Raw genomic sequence first — 21,585 nt, forward strand, 5'->3', positions numbered from 1 at the left:
TTAGACGTGATAAGTAAAGGAACAAAACTGTTTTGATAACGTTTGTAAGCCCTACGACTTTACGAAACCTCCACAGATCTGGGATCTGTTTACTCAACCCAAGTGCAAACTGTAACGCAGCCAGGACGTTACAAAACTGACTCCAGGAGAGGAGTCAATAATTTGATCATATTACTGAAACATTTGACATATAAACAGTGATGGAAGAAGTAGGCTATTAAGTAAAGTAACTATATCACAGTAAAAAAAATACTAAGTTTAGTTTTCAAAGTTCTACTTATAACATATGGACTTGCAGTATAACCGAAAACAAACTTTTTCTACAATCTTTCTTTTGCTCACAATATTTCTGGGAATGACAACAAGAAACAAACTGTGCAGTGGTTTCAACGTTTGTTTGGCAGAAGAAAAAATATACATTGTTGAAACAGAATTTTAAACTTGATAGATATGCATGGATATCATTTATTATGAAATGGGTTTCTTTAGCCTTGGGTAATATGGGGTAATTTAAAGATTTAGTACATTTCTGGGGCGGCCTCTAGCTCACCCGGAGCGTGTGCCCCATGTAGGCTGAGTCCTTTGCAGCGGCCAGGGTTCGAATCCGACCTGCGGCCCTTTGCAACGTGTCATCCCCTCTCTTTCCCCCCCCCCCCCCTTTCCTGTCTATCCACTGTCACTATTGAATAAAGGGAAAATAATCTTTAAAAAAAAGATGTATTAGCCTACATTTCTAGTGCAGCAACTATATAAATGTCAGAATGTTGTGAAAAATGCCCATCACAATTTCTCAGGGGACGTCTTGAAATTGCTAATTGTTTTCTGAACAATAGTTCAAAATTGAAAAACATCATTAACCACAATGTCACTGTTTTATTAAGTCCAGCTAAGGGCCTTTCTTAGACCTGCCCCTTGTTTTCTGTCATCTCTCTTCTATCCGTAATAAAGGCACAAAATGGCTTCAAAAAATAAACAGAAAACACATATAAGAAGCCGTTTCCGCATTAATTTTCTGTCCACCAATCGTCTCAGCTCTCACATATAGTTTTTTGCTGCTCACTTGTTGCATTTATTGTAAATCTAGTCTGAAAAGTTCCTCACAAGATACACAGGGAGGCAGCAGAGAGCTGATAGTAAATACAGACCAGGGGTCAAACCTGTTGGTTCTGGTATACTCCTCAGTCCTCACTCTAATAGTCCTGATTTAATTGACTGATTTGGTTAAATTTGTACTCAGTTATGACAGATACAAGTTGGATTTGTTGGACTGCCGGCATCACTTGATGTAGTGAGGCAGAGCTGAGTTAAATAAATAGGACACCTGTCTGGCTTTTAGATGCACGGTTTCTCACATTTCAAACCTACAGGGTATACTCACCCATGATGCAACAGGAAGACAAGAACACAAGCACATGCACACGTACGTGCACTTTTATGCAGCACAGCCCCGGCCATCTGCTGCCGGTCAAAGGACAGAGGCACTGAAGGAATTTAGTGTGTTAAATTTCACGAATAACAGAGCATCTTATTTGGATTCTGCCATTGTATGTGTGTATTCAGACGGGGCCAAGTGGAGCGATGAAGTTTGCCATTGTCGCCCAGTGTGGGTGTTTTCAGACTCTCTGGCATGATCTGTGAGTTAGTGTTGTCTGTGTTACTGCCCAGTGTGCCCACTGTCTTTCCCACAATGCTCCATTCAGCCCTGGGCCTCTCTCTCCCTCTCTCTCTCTCTCTCTCTCTCTCTCTCTCTCTCTCTCTCTCTCTCTCTCTCTCTCTCTCTCTCTCTCTCTCTCTCTGCTCAAACTCTCTCAGACTAAGCTGCCACCCGTTTTGTGCCTCTGGCAATCATCATCATCATCATCATCATAATCATAATCACCATCATCATCGTCGAGCTACAAACCAAATTTTCAGTTGTGGGATCAAATATCTGTGATGTCATCTTTGTTATCTTTTTTCAGCCTTGTTTTCATCCTTCATTTCCTCTCTTCCTATTTCTCTCACTCTCTCTTTTTCTTTCTTTCTGTCTCTCTGAGCTCCCAAACACAAAAGACAGAGAGGCCACGACAGGACTCCAGTGTATGCTGGTTGTCAAGGAGACAAGGAGACAGTGTTGGGTCTTTAAACTGCCTCAGAGGGGTGTGTGGAGTTAGGGGGAGTTGGCCTTATTTACATGGGAAGAGGACAAGGGAGAGAGAGGCGTTTGAAATACAACTTTTGAGCAGCTTATAGGACTCCTGTTATTCAACTAAAAATCATTCCGCTGCTCGGCCATCAAATATTTACCAAGCAGAGGGAATCTGGAGCTGTTCATTATGTGGAGAATGCTGTGCATACATAGTAATGTAAATCAACCTGTCTTTTCCTCTCACTTTTCTCGCTTTATTCCCCATACACACCCCCACACACACACACACACACACACACACACACACACACACACACACAAAACCACACTTTGATTGTAAGCACTGGGAGCTCTGGGCCCCAGTGTTGGCAATGGCGTAGAGCTGACTGCAGAATACATTACCAGATGCTTGAAGAGTGTTTCATACCAGACTAGGAGGAAGAAAAAAAACAGCACAGAACTTGAGAAAAAACAGGAAAAACAGAGACAAGAGTACACACCCATTCAAACACACACATGCACCCCCACCCATTTATACATCCACACAGTCTCTCTTGTACTTTTTTCTCTCGTGCTATCTCCACTCGGCTTCTTCCTGTCCAGAGGATTGTCAGCAGCAGTCACATTATGTCCTTTCTCTCTCAGTGATCAGGGGGGTTGGGGTTGGCGGCCACAGAGCAGGCTCAACTCCAAGCCTGAAGTTCAATATCACCCCTCAACTCCACAATGAAAGCAGGAAGGGCAGAGAGAGGACGAATGAGCCACCCACTGCTGCATTCACCACAGAAAACCTCCATGTGATTTTCTCCTTTTTTTTGCGTGTGAAACCTTAAATGCGTAGTTTGAAGGGAACTTTAAGTGTCAAAGGCTCAAATTTCCCAGGATTTCTTTTAACCCTCTTTATGTTTTCATTTGAATAAGTGCACCCTTAGAGAGTATCAAAAAGAGCCTAATTAGAACAAATGTAGCTACCATGACACAATATTAGCGGTGAGTTTTCAGAGACTTCAGGGACAGACTGTGATCCTGTGTAATATTTACTCTGCAGATGTTTGAGGGCGAGCTTGCACAATCAATTTCCCAGCCATCTAGTCCTCCAAACCTGAACCCCCCCCTTCTTTTTTTCTGTTATACATGTGCATACCTCAGAGAAACCATGGTGAGCTGGGTGTGTTTTGTTCCCTCTTATTACACGGATCAATGTGTGTAATGTCTACTTAAATAGCAGGAGTAGATAGAGAAGAAGAGAAAGAGCACAGAAAAGGAGAAGTGGGAAAAACATGTTGTGGCCTTTTCGTTGCATTTGTCTGCAAGTATCTGCTGGGTTTCTTTTCCTCCTTCAGTATCTAAAAGGAGTGTTTGGTGATTAGTATGCAGAAAGGAAGCTGATTTGCATAATTAAGAGCTACAGAGAAAAAGCAACAAAGTTTGTTAGTTTTACAACTATGAGTTTAATAGTGTACAAAGAGTTATTCCTGCTCATTTTAAAAGTTAAAAGTTCAACACATATCTTTCTTTTCACGTTTTTAGACACACATGTATTTTTTTTTTTAAAGGAATCCAAAGCAGAGACAGATACCATTAAAGTGGTTAATAATCACATAAGTGGTAACCGTTAGTAACCTACACTTGAAGAGTAGATTAATGTTGTACTACACTGTTAATTGTCACACTCATAGTATACAAAAGGCACAAACGGCAAGCAATGTCGATCTCAAGTTAATACAGAGGACATCAGAGACTCCAGTTTATCAGGACATTGATTCCTAATGACACATGAAGGATAGTTATACTCATTAAATTACTCTTCGTAATAAGGCATAATGTTCTTATCTGAAAAGGTCATTTAATGTTATTTTCACGTACAAAATAGAATATAAAAATACATTATAAACTTGTTACAGATGTTACGGCTCCATGATTTTTTCTTCTTTTTTTTTATGTCAAGGCATCAGTTGATTTGTGTGTATATGTGTGTGTAACTGTACCACACCTTCTGAAAAAGCGGATACACATGCAGAAATATAGATATGGACGACTTCATCTCCAACAAAAACAATCAAACAAACAAAAAGATAAACTATAACACTATTCTCTCGAGGTATCCGAACCTCACACATAAACATTTCGGACATCGTAGCTGCTGCTTCAATACTGCATTGCACTTCCAATTCAAATGAGCCACTTCTTTGTTTTGTTTTTTTGGCACTGAAATCTGAATTTGGAAGAGTTATGGATGTAAAGCCATAAAATGTAGATGATGACAATTAATCTGCATAAATCCCAAAGGATATAATTTCATGCTAGGCACAAACCCACGTTGTAGTAGTAAAAGATTTAGGTGTAACATTGTTCCATCGCTCTCAAATAAATAAAGGCACTGTTGTTCAAACTCATACAATACTGTAGTGTGAAAAAGGCAAAGGCATCGTTGTGTAAGTCCTCTCCATTTAGACAAAAGAAGTGCAACCTTCCCTCTGTGTGTGTGTGCATCTGTACAGAACAGACATTACTTGGTAATTGACATTTATACTGCATATATTGACTCAGTATTGGGATTCTTTAGCTATTAACAAAAACTCAAAAGATACTTGGCATTTTGGATTCCAGTTTGTTATTTTTCCTCACTGAGCACCTGTTGCTTTACGGCGAAAAAGGTTCTACGCTGGCATTTTACTTCACTGGACGACAGCTTTCTTTTTAGTTTTCCTCGTTCAAATGTGTAAAGGAGAAAGAGAACTGTTATTCTTTAGAAAAAAAAAAAGTGACAATTTGAACACATCATTGGTGTTACATTTCAAGAGAAAGCGTGTTAATATATGAATAGTCTATATCCTTGACGTTCCACTTCTGGGATTGCTCCGTTGCTGCCGGAAAATCCGCCGGATTTCACTCATTTAGGCCGGATATCCGTTGCCTGCGGCTTCCTTTGTGTTGGCATTTTAAACTTCAGTTGATTTATGAGGACTATGGTTAACCTTTTCTCTCTGCAGGGTAAATCCAGATAGCTAGCTAGACTATCTGTCCAATCTGAGTTTTCTGTTGCACGACTAAAACAACCTTTAAACGTACACGTTCCACCAAAACAAGTTCCTTCCGAGCCTATTTTGCAGCGGCACCGCAGCTTTTCTCTGGTGCTTTGCGCCGCCCAAGACGATTGCGATTGGTTTAAAGAAATGCCAATAAACCAGAGCACATTTTCCTCCCATCCCCGAATGCTATGTGGAGTAGCCAGACTCTCCTCCAGTGCGCTTTGGAGGAGGGTCTGGCAAAGCATAACATAACACCAATAATGTGTAAATTAATTAATGTATGTTGGCCCAGAAAAATAGCAGTCGAGTGAGAGTGTGTGTAAAAGTTAAGTAAGAGGTGCCCAATGAGGAAAGATGCTTCAAAATGTCAACATATGTCTTTAGGTTTTAGTGTTTATAAAATGTTTCTTTGCTGGATAAGTAACATTATTATCAGTATAGTTATAGTTATAGTTATTAATAGAGTCATTATTATTGCATCACATGGACTGAGGGCAGGGTTTGGCACAGCGTGGGATTGGTTTAGGAGCCCTTCACCAGTTTGGGGCCCGTCCCCAGTAAAGTCTACTGGTTATGCATGGCAACAACTGTTACAGATTGGGATTTCGACTGTTTTAACATTCTTAGACTGGCTTTGGACTTTTGGAAGGAAGGCACGTTTGGTAAAGTTTAGGTTAGGACTTGGTGACGGCGGGGTCCTGAGGTCTATTCCCATGATCGCTGTCGTCTGGTTGGCTGGTTAGACAGAAGCAGCCGGGTTGTTCCCAATGTGCTGGTCTGGTTGGCTGAGCTGGGGGAGTGACGGGGCCGTGGGCCAATGAGCACGCCAGCAGGCAGAGATGGGTGGGTCATCAGTGGGCGGAAAGGTCAGAAGGTCAAGGGGTCATGGGTTAGTTGCCGTGGCAGCTAGAGTTAGACAGACAGAGACGGACAGACGTGGAAAGGAAACAAAAAGGGCACATAAAAGGGGACATAAAAAAGAAAAAAAGATAGAAGAGAGATTAGTGTCAGCTAGTGGCGTCAGGATGACAACAAGGCAGATCTACTGCAGTCGCACAGCATGAGGGGCACTTCATAAGAGCTGCGCAACACCTTCATGAGCCCTGCATAACCATTCAGAAGGACTCACATCAACCACCGGGTGGTGACATGAGGAATGGCTGGTTAGTGATGCTCACGTGTGCTCATGAAGGTGTTTGCAGGGATATGTTTTAGGAGATGCCCCTCCTGTCGTGTGATCGCTGCTAAAGTGATACTACTCATGCTAGCTGGGCTACGTCTAGCACGGACAGACAGTGAAACCATGGACAGGGAGGGAGACAGCATGGTTTCATGTGGGTGAGAGAGTGACCTTTATGTCCAAAGAAAAGTGTCTGGGCCTCAGAAATACTTTCGCTTACTGACAAGTAGAGCTATTGTTTAGCAGCAGGCATAAGATCCGAATGATTAACAGTTGTGATTAACTGATACTTGATTATGGTTTGATCTATTTGCTATGAAGTATTAGAAGAGCACCTAATGACTACAGTAAGCAAAGAGGCACCATAAGAGATAGCGATGAAAGGTTAAGAGATGGTGATTTTAGAGGGACTTAAGACACAATTTAACAATAGACAGACTAACTACAAGAATTTAGAGGCTTTGGTTTTCTTTAGAGATTTTTTTCAATAGTCATCTTTATTGCCTTTTAGTGTTTTTTGTCCATCGTGTACAACAAGAGCACCACCGCTCTCTCTCTCACAAACACACGCACACACACACACACACACACACACACACACACACACACACACATATATTGTAGCTAGCTAGTCCATTTCTATTGCATAAAACAGTCACGAGGCCTGTGAATCGAGAAGGTCACCTCATCTTAAATAGACAGAGCAAAACACTGCCTTCATTGCCACCTTTCTTGGTGACTAAAACAGTAGTAGCTACACACCTTGAATAAAAGTTTGAAGTTTACATGGAGACACTTCATCTATAAAAAGCATATCGTAAAAACACAAATAAAGATTTACAAACTAATAAAAACTTTAAAAAAAAAAAGAAAAATACTACAGGTATTTCCAAAGCGATCTTGTTCCATAAGCTTCATATAAGCACTTAAATCCTTAAAATCCCTATATACAAATTTATTTTGCAGCTAAATACATGGTAACAGCACCACTCTGGCTAGGAAATATATGAAAGATGTAAACAGCCCCAATGATAAAGTCCAGTGGGCGACTGATAAGACCACAAACAGTATTTCATACAAAAGAGCTTGTAACACAGACTTCAGTAGTTATCACACGCTGTGTTTTAGTAGTAAAGACCAAAGATCATATTGAATTGAATGACCTTCAGAAAAAAGACAATCACTGTTACTTTAAGTGTCATATAGTCATTGGGCACAACACAGGATTTAATTAATAATAATAAAAAAAAGAAAAGAAAACATTTGTGGAATTCTACTGGAATGAAGTTGGGTATAAATAAAATTTCCCACAGTTATTTGTATGGTCAAAAGTAGTAGTGAAGAGATAAAAACAACAACAAAAAGGTTTCTGAGAGAGGACTCCAAATCCACAGTCACAAGGACTGAGTCACATGAATGGAGCGATCCATTCTAATTGAGAGGGTCCCGGCCTGCAAGCCGTCCAGTTTATCTACCAGGAGAGTAAAGATAACCGCTGCAGCTGTCACCCCTCATGTGGTCCCTCCCAATCTGCTCACTTATTTCACTGCAACAATCACATTTTACACTGAAACTGCTTCAGCGTGTGACCTGCCTCTTTTCTTTTTTTAGGCATGCCGTATTACAGACACATGTAAACTGAAATTGGTCCATTGGTCTGCATGCACGCACACCAACACACACACATACACATACACATAAAGTGGCTGGTGAGCTAACTAACCTCTGTCTGGGGTCACTACCCTTTGGTAAGGATGGATTCTCTTGTCGTGGCGTCGTACCTTAGTGGTCATGGCACCTGCTAACAGCCATTGACATCGCCAAAACAGAACACAGAAGGTTACTCATCAGAAAGACATCAAACAGTCCACCCATGGCACCAACATCAGTGAAACCAGGAATTTACAAAGTGTTCAAGGCTGAGGGTGAAAATAAGTAAAAACATCTCACTTCTAAGAGTCAGAATTCTTGTTTTGTGGTCTTCTGTTCTCTGAAGAAAATATTAATCCAAACCACTAATTTCTCACTAAGCTTCACTATTAGATTCAACATCAGCTGTAAGCAAAGTCACTCTATAGCTCTGTGATTAAAATAAGCTTCATATATTAAATCACAAACAGCGGCGCTAAAAATATCTATGGGTTCACTAAAATGTGTTAAAATTACAAGCGGAAGCCGAACTATTAAAAAAAGTTAAATAGCTGTCACACAACAACACTAGTCTGCTAATACAAAGAGGAAATTAACAGGAATGGACACTTGACTACAGAATGACTGTCGAGGAATCTGTCATCCGAAAGTATGAGCAAACTTTGAGTGTTTGCTCTGTGGGACAAGTATGTGGGGGGGTGGGGGGTGGGGGGGGATTCTCTGCAAGCCAGTCCATGTGTGTGCTAGGAAGGGTTGCTATCGCTTAGCCTTTGGTTGGGAAAGCCATACCTGCAAAAACACAGGAAGAAGGGACTGTTAGCCCAACAATGAGCTTCAGCATTCATCAATATATGTTGTGGATGTATTACAAGAGCTGGATATGGCTGCCAATTTGTCTCAGTGGCAAAGCGTGGTACTGCAACAGAAAAAAAAAAACCTGTTGCCGCGAGTTCTGTTTCCTAACCCGACAATAACAAAAAATATCAGGTTGTGTTCGGACTGTTTGACGCGCAAAGCTTCAGGCTTCTCTCGGTTTGGCTATTTTTAAAAGCAGCTCGTAAAGAAATTTCTCAGTTTTGTTAACTAGTTAACTAAGCGCTGCATCTATGTATGTGATGTTTTGCAAGTACAAATACACACTTCTCAAGCTTCTCCATTCTTTCATGTCTCTCAGGTCCTGTCATATGTGCATGTTGTAAATTAGTGCTTTAAGGTGACTGTGTTAACTACTCTACGCCGCCCTGTTGGCCAGGTCTCTTATAAAAGTGAAAGAAATAAAGAAATAAAGAAGGAAGGAAAGCCAATGTGTGGCTTTAGCCTGGCGAGCTAACAGTTAGTAATGGATGAAATTTGGCTTTCAAATTAGGCAGTACCAGGCTGTTTTGTGTATAGACTGTATGGTTAAGTCGAGTCAAGGGATACGCTTAAGATGTTTCATCTTGAATCAAAAAAGAACTGGTGTTTCTGGTGAGTTGTAAGTTCAGTCAGAGGCTGAGCTGAACACAAACACAGGGTCATTGCTTGTGTGCCGTCTGTACAGTTGGTACATTGGCTGTTTGGGGTGAATAAACACAGACTGCACAAACAGTCAAGTCGTCAAATATGAAAAAAAATAAAATAAAAGCTTTGCTTTCTGTTTGAACACACCTTTATAGATGCAGATACAAGCCAGGGTTAAGTCTCGACCACCTTGAGTGCGGAACTTTACTGTTGCTCAAAAACATTTTCTCCATAAACTTCCATTATAAAGCTTGTCTATAAAACTGGAAACAAGGCCAATTATGATGCACTATGAATCTTTAGACCATGAAGGATTTCAATTTGCGTATTTCTTTCTTAGACTCTAGAAATGCTATTTCTTTGTGCGGGATCATCTATGGGACAAGCGGGCGGTGACAGAAAGACTAAGGTAAAGGTGTTTTGACATATGCGATTGGTGAGCAACTTCCATTGGAGTCCAATATCCAGTTCTCATAATACATCCATTGACCATGTAAGAAATAATGAACGTTTGATTTCCAAATACCTAATACTCCAGTTGAGTCAATCGGGTATTCCAATATGGAGGGTGTGAGTGTGTATGGGTACTCGTAGGGAGTGTAGATGATTCCAGATTCGGGCCCTTGCTGCACCATATGCGGATTGCCTCCCTGCATGAGGGCGGAGCTCTGGATCTGACGAATCAGAGGCATGAGGGTCGGCGTGTTGACGGGAGCGGGGTTGCGCATGGATGGAGGCAGGACGGGCGTTGGGCCTGTGATGATCCGAGGCGCCTGAGGTGTCCCTAGAGGGAATCCGGCGGTGGCTGTGCGGCACACATTCAATAATGCAAGTTTGCGCACACCCACACGCGAGCACACACAAAGTGCAGACACATACAATAGACAGGGAAGAAGAGGAGAGGACAAACAGTCTATTTAACAGTAGAAACAGAGGCATTGTTCATATATACAGTGGACTCCTGTACCAAGACCCCTCCTTTGTCACACACCAACCCTCCTCCACATGTTAACTATGATGTCATCCTTACGCGTCTTGACATTGGCGTCTCTGTAGGTCCCATTGAGAATGGCCAGCTCCATCAACTGCATTTTCTTCAGGTTGTCCTCCCCCTCAGCCTACACCAGGGCAGAGCAGCACAATCAGCTTACTTAGCGAGGACTGTCATTCAGCGACAAGTGAATGAATTAACTTTTGTGGGATTCTGGTTTAAAAAGTCAGCAAATGTTACAATATGCATTTTTTTAGTTTGCACTTGTTTTGTTTTTTTTTATAATAAAAACATTGTCTGAAATTTAGTTGACCATACTTTGTACACAGCCACTCCACCACACAGGACATATTTAACTTCTTAGCTCCAGTTACAGCTCGGTGAAAAGCTCGACTGATTTACAGTCAGAAGGCAAGGTCGGCGGAGTTAAACTAACACATAACTTTGCTCTCCACACACTTGCACATTCACAAACAGAGATTAACAGGTGTCCAGCTCCTGATTGCTTATAGACACTTCACATCTTTTAACTTCTAGGGTTGGCCGATACTGTGCTGTGATTGAGAGCGGAAGTGACGGCTGATTGCCGCAATAGAAATCCCCCTGCTGGTCTTTTCAATCTGTTTCTTTTGTTGCAAATAATAAGGACGGAAAAAAGAAAGGAGCTTGTGATTTTCAAAATATGTGCTATTGCACTTGTGTGTGGGATAACTTTGAGAGAGTGTGTCCCTGTGTCTATATATGCAACCAATGTGTTTCTGATTTGTCGTCATGTTTATGCACGCGTGTGTGTCTGTAGGGGGGATGTAGGTGGGCTGGAGAATGTGAGAAATGTTGAGGAGTGCAATCAAAATGTCCTCTTGTGTGGATGACAAAAAAACAGAGAGAAAAAGGAATACTGTAGCCAGTAGTTGGGAATGAAGTGAGTTGTGAACGAGTGAAAGGAGTGATGGAGTGGGGAGAACAAGTGAACAGACTCTCCATTCATTCCCCCAGCCTTTCAAACAACCCAGGGTTACCATGGAAACCCCTTTATGCGTGTTCCCTAATTACCCTAACTCCTTACACATACTCTCTCATACGCACAGAGACACACACTCTCACACACACACACACACACAAAAACACAAAAAGACACAAACACACAGTTTTTGGACTGACAATCCCCTTCCCCCTTCCATGCATACCAACACAGTAAACCCTCATCCAGTCACACACAGTTCTTCCATCAGTCCAGACCATAATATTTGACATAGAGGGGTTCGGACTGATACTCACAGCTGGTACGAGAAGTTTCTTGACCTCGTTGATGGCCCGCTGGAGTTTGATCTTGGCCCGGTTGTGTGTGTCCTCCACTGTGATCAGGACGTGGAGGTCCTCGCTGAGGTGCTCCCAGTTGGGCTTCCCTCTGTTCATCTCCTCCTGAAACACAAAAACACTTTTTTAAAAGCTCCGTTTGAATGCACCACACAAGCTCGGTCCATTACTGGCACAGAGGGAACAGGATTTCACTTTTCTTCTTGTTTGGCTCGGGTTTTGGATCGGCCTCAAACTACACACACACAAACACGCTCAAGGCTCAAGGTTGTGTAATGCAGCTTTGGAAGCGTTATCAAACTCATGAAATAATCATGTTGCTCCTCAGTGGTTCCACAAGTTTAATGTTGCTTTTTTTAATCTTATCTATTCCCTTCCTTCTTTCATTCACTTTATCTAAACTAGTGCTGAACAGATGATCAATTTATTTATATTCTGATATTGATTCAATAACAATAATAGCATTTATGACTGAATGACCGTTTAGTAAGTCATTATCAAATAAAAAATTCCAGACCCTGTTGACACTGTTGGTCTCCTTCCATGTCGTTGTATAACGAAACAGGTGCATATGGTTTGGAAAACTTTTGTGTTCCAAATAGTTTAAAAAAATACCAAACACAAAATGGATTAGCTGCTTTTCTCTGTTTCAGATTATTGAAATATTTGGGGTGGGGCTAGGGTTCAAATCCATCAGAACTTGTGATGCATTAGTTTTTATTTTTAGCCATGATAACTTGGTCAGTCATTCCATCACTCTTTGGTCCAGACAGAAATATCTCAGCAAATTTTGAACGGGTTGTCATACTTTTATTTTTAAAGACAGGTCATTAAGAACAAGTTCTTATTTACATTGGCGGCCTGAAAAGCAACTAATAATGACATTTGGTTCTGACATTCATGTCTTAAATACCTGCAAAATAAATAGCATCCGCCTCAGCTGTACTTTGTGTTTGGTGCTAATTAAATGTTAGCATGATAACTCATGAAGGTATGATGGTTTCCATGGTAAACATTACCTGGTAAACATCAGGTTAGCATTGTCATTGCTGCTATTAGCATTTAGCTGAAAGTTCCGCTGTGCTTGAAGGAAAAGTTAAGACATTTTGGGATATTTGCTTATTTGCTTTCTAGCTGAGAGTTAAATGAGAAGATCGATACCACATATAGCCATTCAATATGAAGCTACAGCCAGGAGACGGTAAGTTTAGCTTAGCATAAAGACTGGAACAGCTTGCCTGGCTCTGTCCAAAGGTTACAAAATCCATCTAATAGCATCTCTAAAGCTCAAAAGTTACCAAATCATATCTTGTTCCTTTAATTTGTTGTGGTTTTATGGCGGGTTTAGCTGCCAGTATGCTTCTCCAGAACAACTTGTCGGCTAGTCGAATAGCTTCGGAAACCCGCACCCCCTCCCCCTTTCCAACATCAGATTAGGCAGGGTTGTGTCCTACAATTTCTGTAACTTTCGGAAACCAACAATATGACATTCACACCCATTTCACACTGTGATTGGCCAGCTGTGCAGATGTGAGAAAGTAAGCTGGGTTTGAACTTGTCTCTCTTTTTTCATTTGTTATACAACTATTTCTGTTACTTATTATGTGTACAAGTGCAACACTATGAACATCTTCCAGGAGTGACTGTCTTCAAGGAGACAACTGTCTGAAATGTGCTGAGTTATCCCCATACTAAAAGGATATTGCACGCTAGCTCTCTAAGACGACTTTTCACTCCACCTTCAAGTGTTGCTGCTCCAAACAACTTTTAATCGCTTTTAATTTTTATTGTGGAGGGACAACACTTTGTTGACTAGTTATGTTTAAGCATAACCTGACCCTTATGTGCTGGAACTATGTCTTGGCTAGGAGCAGTGACTTCCTAGCCAGGCCAGCTGTTTCCCCCTGTTTCCAGTCTTTATGCTAAGCTAAGCTAACCACCTACTCCTGGATACAGCTTCATATTCAACAGACAGATATGAGAGTGGTATCAATCTTCTCATCTAACTATCTGCAAGAAAGCGAATAAACATATTTCCCAAAATACTGAACCATTCCTTTAAGTACAGTCTTACATTGTATAGCCTGAACTGAATCAGTTAATCAAAAAATCTTGTTCTAAGAAAAGAATGGTTAGTTGATAGTTAGCCCTAGTTAAAACTTAAAATTATGAAGTCTTCTGTCTCAGTATTGCATGCTGGGACACTGTATCCTCTGTGGATGTTTTGTCAAGTGAGATGTATCATTTTGAAAAACACCAAAAGTCAACATCTTTCTCTCTTCTCCCCCGTTGCCTCCCACTGTGTCTCTGTTTTCCTTCCTCTCTGTCTCTGTGTGTGTCTCTCTCTCTCTGAGGGGCGTGCGGGGTAGGGAATGTTCTAGAAAGAGAGGGAGAGAGAGAGAGAGAGAGACAGAGAGAGAGAGAGAGAGAGAGAGAGAGAGAGAGAGAGAGAGAGAGAGAGAGAGAAAGAGAGAGAGAGAGAGAGAGAGAGAGAGAGGGGAGGGGGAGGAATGCTGGACTTGCTCCACCTGCCGTTTGGAAAGCTTGAGCCGACTCCGTCCAACAGCAGACACCAGGGGAGAGGAAGGGGGAACAGATGGACCGAACACCAGGACAGAAAAACTAACAACCAAAAACTAATTTTGAGAGAAGGAATAGATAGATAGATAGATAGATAGGTGGGAGAATGCTGCACTCATGTGTTTGCAGTCAACTCTCAATCTCTCTTTCTCAATCAGTAGGAAGCATTAGTAAAGAAGACTATTAAAGCTTTTTGTGACATGTTTTTTTTTGTGTGTCTGTGTTTTGTGCATCTGTTAGATTATTATTTTAACCCTGTGAAATTCTATGCAAAAAAAGTGTTTTTGGTGTAGAAATGACCACGAGCTAAAACAGATCTTTGCATGTTTCAGTCACACAGGCTCCATATTACTGCTGAACATTTTCCAGCAAATCATGATTATTTTACATCTCTAATTGTATCTTTCTCAGTTTTCAGGTTGCTACTGAATTCCATTCATGTCAAAGCGGCTGAAAGTCCTCTCACACATAATTTCCTCATCTTTATCGTTTGTTATTGCTGAATGGTATTGCATCTCAAAATTAGTTCAATTTGAGGGCACATTGAGAATGTAACTTTGACAGTAATGAAAGTACACATAATGTGCAGTGTGACGGAGTAACTGTCTTAACCAAAGTTTCCACAAGTTGACTTATTAGAATGTGCTAAAATGAATAGAAATCAATTGCTGCCTAGATGTCATATAAATAGCAAAGTAAAAAAAGCTATTTAAAGGAATAGTTTGACATTTTGTGGCTACTTATTCATTCTTGCAGAGAGTTTGATGAGAAGATTGATACCAATCTCATATCTATACAACACGTTATATCTTGTTTGTTTATATCCACACAAAAACTGCAGTGTAAAAATGACACGTTGTGGTTTTACGGGGTTATGTGCGGGATTTATTCTTGGCTGGATGTAGTGAATTGCTGGGGTCTCTGCTGGGTTGCCCGGCAACCTCCCGGTTAAGACAAGACTTTGAGGATTTTGTTACCTTTGGACAGAGCCAGACTAGCTGTTTGCTATTCCTTGCTGTAGTTTCATATCTGGCATAGACACAAAAGAGTGGTATCAATCTTCTCTTGACAAAAAAGGAAGAATTTCAAACTATTCCTGAAATTAAAGCATGTATCGTGTGTGTTTTTGTGAGCGTGTTTATCTGTGTGTATACCTTCTTCTTGTCTCTCATGGAGCCCTTTCCCCGCACCATAATCTTGCAGCCGGTCTCTGCCTCCAGTTGTTTGGCCGTCAGTCCCCGTGGGCCCAGGATCCTCCCTACAAAGTTAAACTACACAAAAGAGCAAATCACTTATTGATAATAATAATAAACAGGCCTGAAGGAGTGTAGACACATTTCACATCACAGACTGTCTTTTTACAATGTGTGTGTGTGTGTGTGTGTGTGTGTGTGTGTGTGTTTGCAAGAGCTGCAAGTTTGTGTTTGTGCATCTGTGATGTGTTACTAAGAGAGACAAAAATAGCTCATTATATGGGTGCTGGCTGGTGCTGGTGGCATAACAGGACAGCGCCGTTCTCTTAACCTTATCTGTCACTAAGACTGAGTGATTAAGTAGACAGCTGCCCCTCTGTGTGTATGTGTTTGAGTGAGTGTTTTTTTTTTGCCACTATCCATCTGTCTTTCTTTCATTTGCCTTTCATAACATTTATTCAGCCTTTTCCTACTTTTTTTAACTCCACTGAAGTTTAACCTAACGTTCACTCCAGTTGCGACATATTCGCTCCGGCCTCTACAATGAGCCTCAACTCTAACCAACACACACAAATGCAGATAGAGGAACTGCTCTCTAAATTTAACCTTGATCTCAACCGTTTTCCAGTGTGTGTGTGTGTGTGTGTGTGTGTGTGTGTGTGTGTCCTGTTAGCCTCCTGTCATGTGAGTGAGGACAGCCTGTCATTGTATTCGGTGATTGGCAAGCTGATGCGTGGAGAAAATCATGTGAGTCATTCAATCTAGATCAACGCAACTCATACGGCAGCGCTTAACTGTACTTGGCGGGAGCAGGGATGTACAGGTCTCTTGCTGCGGTGCACTTGTCTTTATATTTGGAGAAAAAAGAGTTTATGCAAATTTTTAAGCTCTTATAAATGATTATGGTGTAAACTTGTGTCTGAGTCAATATATTACTGTAAATGATAATTTTTTTATTTTATTAGAAACACAGGCCAAGGTTCATTATTGATCTATTTCAAGTCTAGATTACATCATTGGGTGTGAGCACAGATGATCTCAGAAGGAAATCAGCTTTGAGATAAAATGTAAATCTGTGATTTAAAGCCTTTGGCAGCCATTCTTTAACTGAGAGGAGATAAAGTGACCTGATAAAGTAAACAGAAACTCTTCTAAAAGGTCATAGGTCATGGATGTGTCCACTCACGTCGGGGTACTCTTTGACAGGCACGTAGAGCTTCTCCTGCAGCTGAGCCACGGGACCGATAGCTTCAGGAAGCTCCTCCACGTCGCGCCCGTTAAACATGCCACCGTTCACCGTGTCGTTGTACATGTCCTTGCGTACCCTGCCGATTTCTGGGAGACAGAAAGAGGGTGTAAAGTCAAGTAAATTTAACTGAGGACGTTCATTAAAGTGTCAATGAGCTACCACAAGTGTCACGTTTCTTCAGGCCGCCCGTTTCTTAGGACGATGACTCACTGTCACCAGAATTACAGGAGGCTCTGAGTGTGACAGCAGACAGACAGACAGACATACAGACAGACACAAGCATTCTGCAACACAAAGTAGAATCTAACCACTGAATGCTTTGCAATCAGGCCTCCTCTATTACTGACAATTCTCTCTTTCCATTTATTTCTGCAACAGTGTTAAACACACACACACACACACACACACACACACACACACACACAGAGCTCCCCCTTTCACTCTGTAAATAATACAAGGAAAAAACAACATACATGTCAGCGGGGGTCACAGTAACCTACTTTACCTGCCAGTGTTTATGAAGTTCTAGTAAAGGGCAGTTATTCAAGGGCTGAAACTAGAATATATTTTAAAACCATTTTCTTGATTAATCAATAAATCTTCTGGCCTATATTATGCCAAAAAAAATAAGCCAATCACATTTTCCCTGACTCCTTGTTGATGTCTTCTAATGTCTTTTTTGTCTAACCAACATTCCAAAACTCAAAGATATTAAGTGTACAATGATATAATACTGAGAAAAGCACACTGGAGAAGCTGCAACCATGGAATTGTTGGCATTTTTGCTTACTTAAATGGTACGTTTTTGTCTTATGTTTGGTGCAGAAGCACCATCATAAATGAGACTATGATTGTCTGCCTGTGTGATTGTTTAGTGTTGTCTCAATGACCGATGCTAGCCTCTGATGCCTTTATAATGACATGCTGGCACAATAATAACTGACTACTGCACTACACACACACACACACGCACACACACACACACACACACACACACACACACACACACACACACACACACAGCAGAATAACTGCCTCGAGGCACAAATATCATCTGACCTAAGCAGGCTGACAGGCATGTCTTCCAGCTCTCAGAGTGATAAGTCCGACCATAATAACTACAGTAGGACTCTATAATTACAGCTACAGCTACAGTGACAATGATGATCCTCTAATAACCCATTCTGACCTGTTACAGACCAAAAGTGACAATTAAAAAACACACACATACACAAACAAATCTGCACAGACAAGCAGGGCTTTTGTCCTACTTCAGTTACAGCAGGGAGGAAAATGAGAAGTGAAAGAAGAACAAGAGAGTCGAAAGGAGAGAGAGAGAGAGAGATAAAGGGGGAGCTGTAGCAGGCCTTATCTTAACACTTCAACCTGTCATTGGTTTATATATAGACCGAACACCGTCGCAGTGTTTCCAAATATGCCACAAACATTCACCCTGACAATATTTGTGACTGGCAGGCTTCCTTATTACCCTGCACAAACTTTTGGTACTGTGCCCTTGTCCACATTACTCAGGCAGAAGATACAGCCAGGCTGAAAATGAGCACGGTACAATGCCTTTCATTCTAACCGAGGGTGTCACATTATCATGGGTGAGAGATGAATGTGCTCGGCTGTCAGCCTTCAACAGGAACACGACTAGAGATGTTAAGTTGACCTATTTGTCAGGCCGTAGAGGTCATCTGGTATGAGAACAGCCTTGCTGCGTCATGAGACTTGTCAGAGTGCACATAGTCAGGACCTCGGTGATCCTGATGTGCAACAACAGTAGCAACAACAGGCCTTGGCATATTGTTCCAATATGGAACTGACATTGAAAAAAGGGGACATTTAAAAACATAAGATGCCACTTTTAAAGCATTTGTTGCAATGCTGTGATACCTATCTTTTATTGTTATTTTAAAACTGCTTGCAAAAATATGTTAGACATCAACAAGTGCAGTGCATTGTACAGACAGCATGTAAGCAGCCTCAAATCAAATATTTTACATGGTGACATGCTCTCGTTCCTGCTCAGGGATGGGCTGCAGCATTCACATAAGCCTGCGCATTAGGTCACTGGGAAAGACTAACAACTGTCTGTTTGTTCCCATCACCAACTGCCCGTCTCTGTGTGTGTGTGTGTGTGTGTGTGTGTGTGTGTGTGTGTGTGCGCGCGCGCGTGCGTGTTCATCTGCTGCTCTCCACAAATTAAAAATGGGACTTAAGGTAAAGTTCACATCACATCACTTTTATTTTAAATTTAGAACCACAGCTCTGTTAAGGAATTCAGTGAAAAAGTATAGGCCTAAATACAATGCAAGTGTTAAATGATTTATCATTAGCATCTTTCAGGGTTGGATGGGATGACACTTGTTTCCTAGGAGCCAGGGAGGAATTCAAGCACTTAATGACTATTCAATAAGGTAAGTCAATAACGGTCAGTTTTATGATGAACACTCATCATTAAACTGAACGTGTCTAGCCAAGAAAAAGATCATTTTCTCTGTAGTGTGACAAGTGGTTAAAGTCTCTAGTGAAAGGGTTAGGGAAGCCCGAGTTACCTTCATCCAGCAGCCGCTCCAGATGCGTGAAGATGCCGCTGAAGTTGGGCAGGGAGCTCATCACCTTCCTGTCGTTCATCAGCTGCATTAGGTAGTCCGGGTTGGACTTGGGTCTCTCCTTCACCTCTGTCTCCCCGACCATGGCTTTAGCTTCTACAGTAAAGTGACCTATACTAGTTGAGAAACTTGTGGGGAAATCCACAAAAACACACACGCCCCAACAAGCGATGCGAGGACCCCAAGGGTTTCCACCGGCCGCGACCCGCTGACCGCCTCTCTGTAACTTAAATCTCAGCTCTGGTTAAATCGACTGTCCTTCGGTTAACGTTTCGTCTGTGTGCCCTTTCTTCTTCCAAACGGTTCCCCCCTGTGTCCAATTCTCTCCAGAGTTTGAAAAAGTTCCTTTATGGAGGAAGTTTGGCTCTTTTTGACACTTCAGGCGAAACTTTAACGGACTCGAAGCACTTCTTTAACGACTAAATTAAAAAAAATCTACCAACAACAGGTCTCATCCGCCCTGGCTGCTCCGCTGGTGTCCGCCCGGTGTGTCGGTATTCTGCAGCGGGGATCGACTCCCTATCATATGATTACAGTATAGCAACTGCACAAGTGGGCTGTCAGGAGCGCGCCGCGCGTCGCCGTTATCACAGGGGAGGAGGCTCGTGCTCGTCCCCTCAGCAGCCCCTCAGAGCCCCCGCCTTTCTCTCACGCGCACAAGCAAGCACACACACACCCTACGCCCGCAGTATAACAATATAACAGCTCTACATATGTATGCACACCTGTTACTGTCCATCACTTGTACAATGGAGTGTGTGTGTGTGTGTGTGTGTGTGTGTGTGTGTGTGTGTGTGTGTGTGTGTGTGTGTGTGTGTGTGTGTGTGTGTGTGTGTGTGTGTCCAGGTGCCCTCAAGAACTGTACCGAAGTTCAATTTTTAAAGTAGGCTACTTGTACTTAGTATTTCCATGTTGTGCAACTTTAGCCTATAAATACCTACTTTTTACTCCACTACATTTATTTGACAGCAATTGTTGCTACCCATTAGTGCAACTAGGATACCCATCAGTGATGGATTCAATTCATATCCTTTACTTAAGTAAAGTGCCAATACAAAAATGTAGAAACTGTCCACAGTCAACAATGTCCTGCATTCAAAATCCTGCTGAAGTAAAAAAGTATTATCAGCAAATTAGGCTATAGCCTAAAAGTATCAAAAGTAAAAGTACTAGTTCTGCTCAAAATTCCACTGATGTATGGTTATATACTTAATTATAAGATTGTTAATATGAATGCATCAATCTACAAGCCACATACAGTTGTAGCTGGTCGAGGTGTGGAGCTAGTTTAACTATTTTATACGGTAACGTCTGGTTGTTCCCATTCTAGGGGTCGGGGCCCCTTCAAAGAGTCACCAGATAAATCTGATTTGACAAATTCATTTTTCTGGACTTTTCTCTCATCTGTGCTTTTATTCTGAAATATTAGAGAATTTTACTTATTTGGGCCTCCAGCGATTTAAATTAAACACTCCTTATATCTAAAGTGTTTTTTGTAAGGGGCCACAGGCCTAAAAGGTCTGGAACCGCCTGCTCTACCAACTGAGCCAACCCGGCCGCTACTTTTGACATTTTAAGTATGTTTTGCGGATAATAGTCTTGTGCTTTTACTTCAGATTTAAAATGCAGGAATTGTACTTGTGACAAAGTATTTATTACAGTGTGGTATTGCTACTTTTACTGAAGTAAGTGATCTGAATACTTCTGCCTCTTACTTTCCTCTCACACAACATGAAATGCCCCTCTCTTGTTCACACCCTCCACTTTGAGAACTTTTGTCAAGAATCCTGAAATAATAAGAAGGTGTGATCTGTGCATTGGTTCTCTCTGGGTGGCTGCAAGGCTTGGAAATGTTATTGCTGAAGGAACAGATAGGTGCTAGTGGCTAAACTTAACTTGCTGTAAATCACACACGTGTACACACGCGCGCGCACGTGCACACACACACACACACACACACACACACACACACACACACACACACACACACAGGCGAGGCAACATGTGCCCATGCATACTTTGACTTAAGCCTTTTGTCAGACTCCGCTGGCCTCCCACCTGGTTTCTCTTCTTTGTCCACTGTTATATGCACTGTGTTTTTGCCTTAAGACTAAACTTATGATTGATGCTGGGTGTGATGCTGTGTG

At 41.6% G+C, this 21,585-nt stretch overlaps 1 protein-coding gene across 7 annotated transcripts; it reads right to left on the reverse strand.

Annotated features, from left to right (window-relative positions):
• Positions 1–5,933: 5,933 nt before the first annotated feature.
• qki2 (QKI, KH domain containing, RNA binding 2) lies at positions 5,934–19,982 on the reverse strand. Of its 7 annotated transcripts, none has more exons than XR_004107695.2 (9): positions 19,382–19,981; positions 16,758–16,906; positions 15,533–15,649; positions 11,760–11,903; positions 10,521–10,608; positions 10,017–10,295; positions 8,291–8,803; positions 8,064–8,138; positions 5,934–6,066 (listed from the first exon to the last, which is right to left on the reverse strand). XR_004107695.2 is itself a non-coding variant. In XM_031315444.2 (9 exons), the coding sequence occupies exons 1-9, from the start codon at positions 19,521–19,523 to the stop codon at positions 6,044–6,046; spliced, it is 1,041 nt and encodes a 346-aa protein (XP_031171304.1). In that variant the 5' UTR covers positions 19,524–19,982; the 3' UTR covers positions 5,934–6,043. The 7 variants fall into 7 exon arrangements, 5 of the variants coding, with proteins under 5 accessions (XP_031171304.1, XP_031171303.1, XP_031171307.1 ...); XR_004107694.2 differs by having other exon boundaries at positions 8,064–8,141; XM_031315444.2 differs by having other exon boundaries at positions 8,780–8,803; positions 19,382–19,982.
• Positions 19,983–21,585: the final 1,603 nt, after the last annotated feature.

This window comes from Sander lucioperca, chromosome 22 (assembly GCF_008315115.2).
Source record: "Sander lucioperca isolate FBNREF2018 chromosome 22, SLUC_FBN_1.2, whole genome shotgun sequence".
Taxonomy (NCBI): Eukaryota; Metazoa; Chordata; class Actinopteri; order Perciformes; family Percidae; genus Sander; species Sander lucioperca.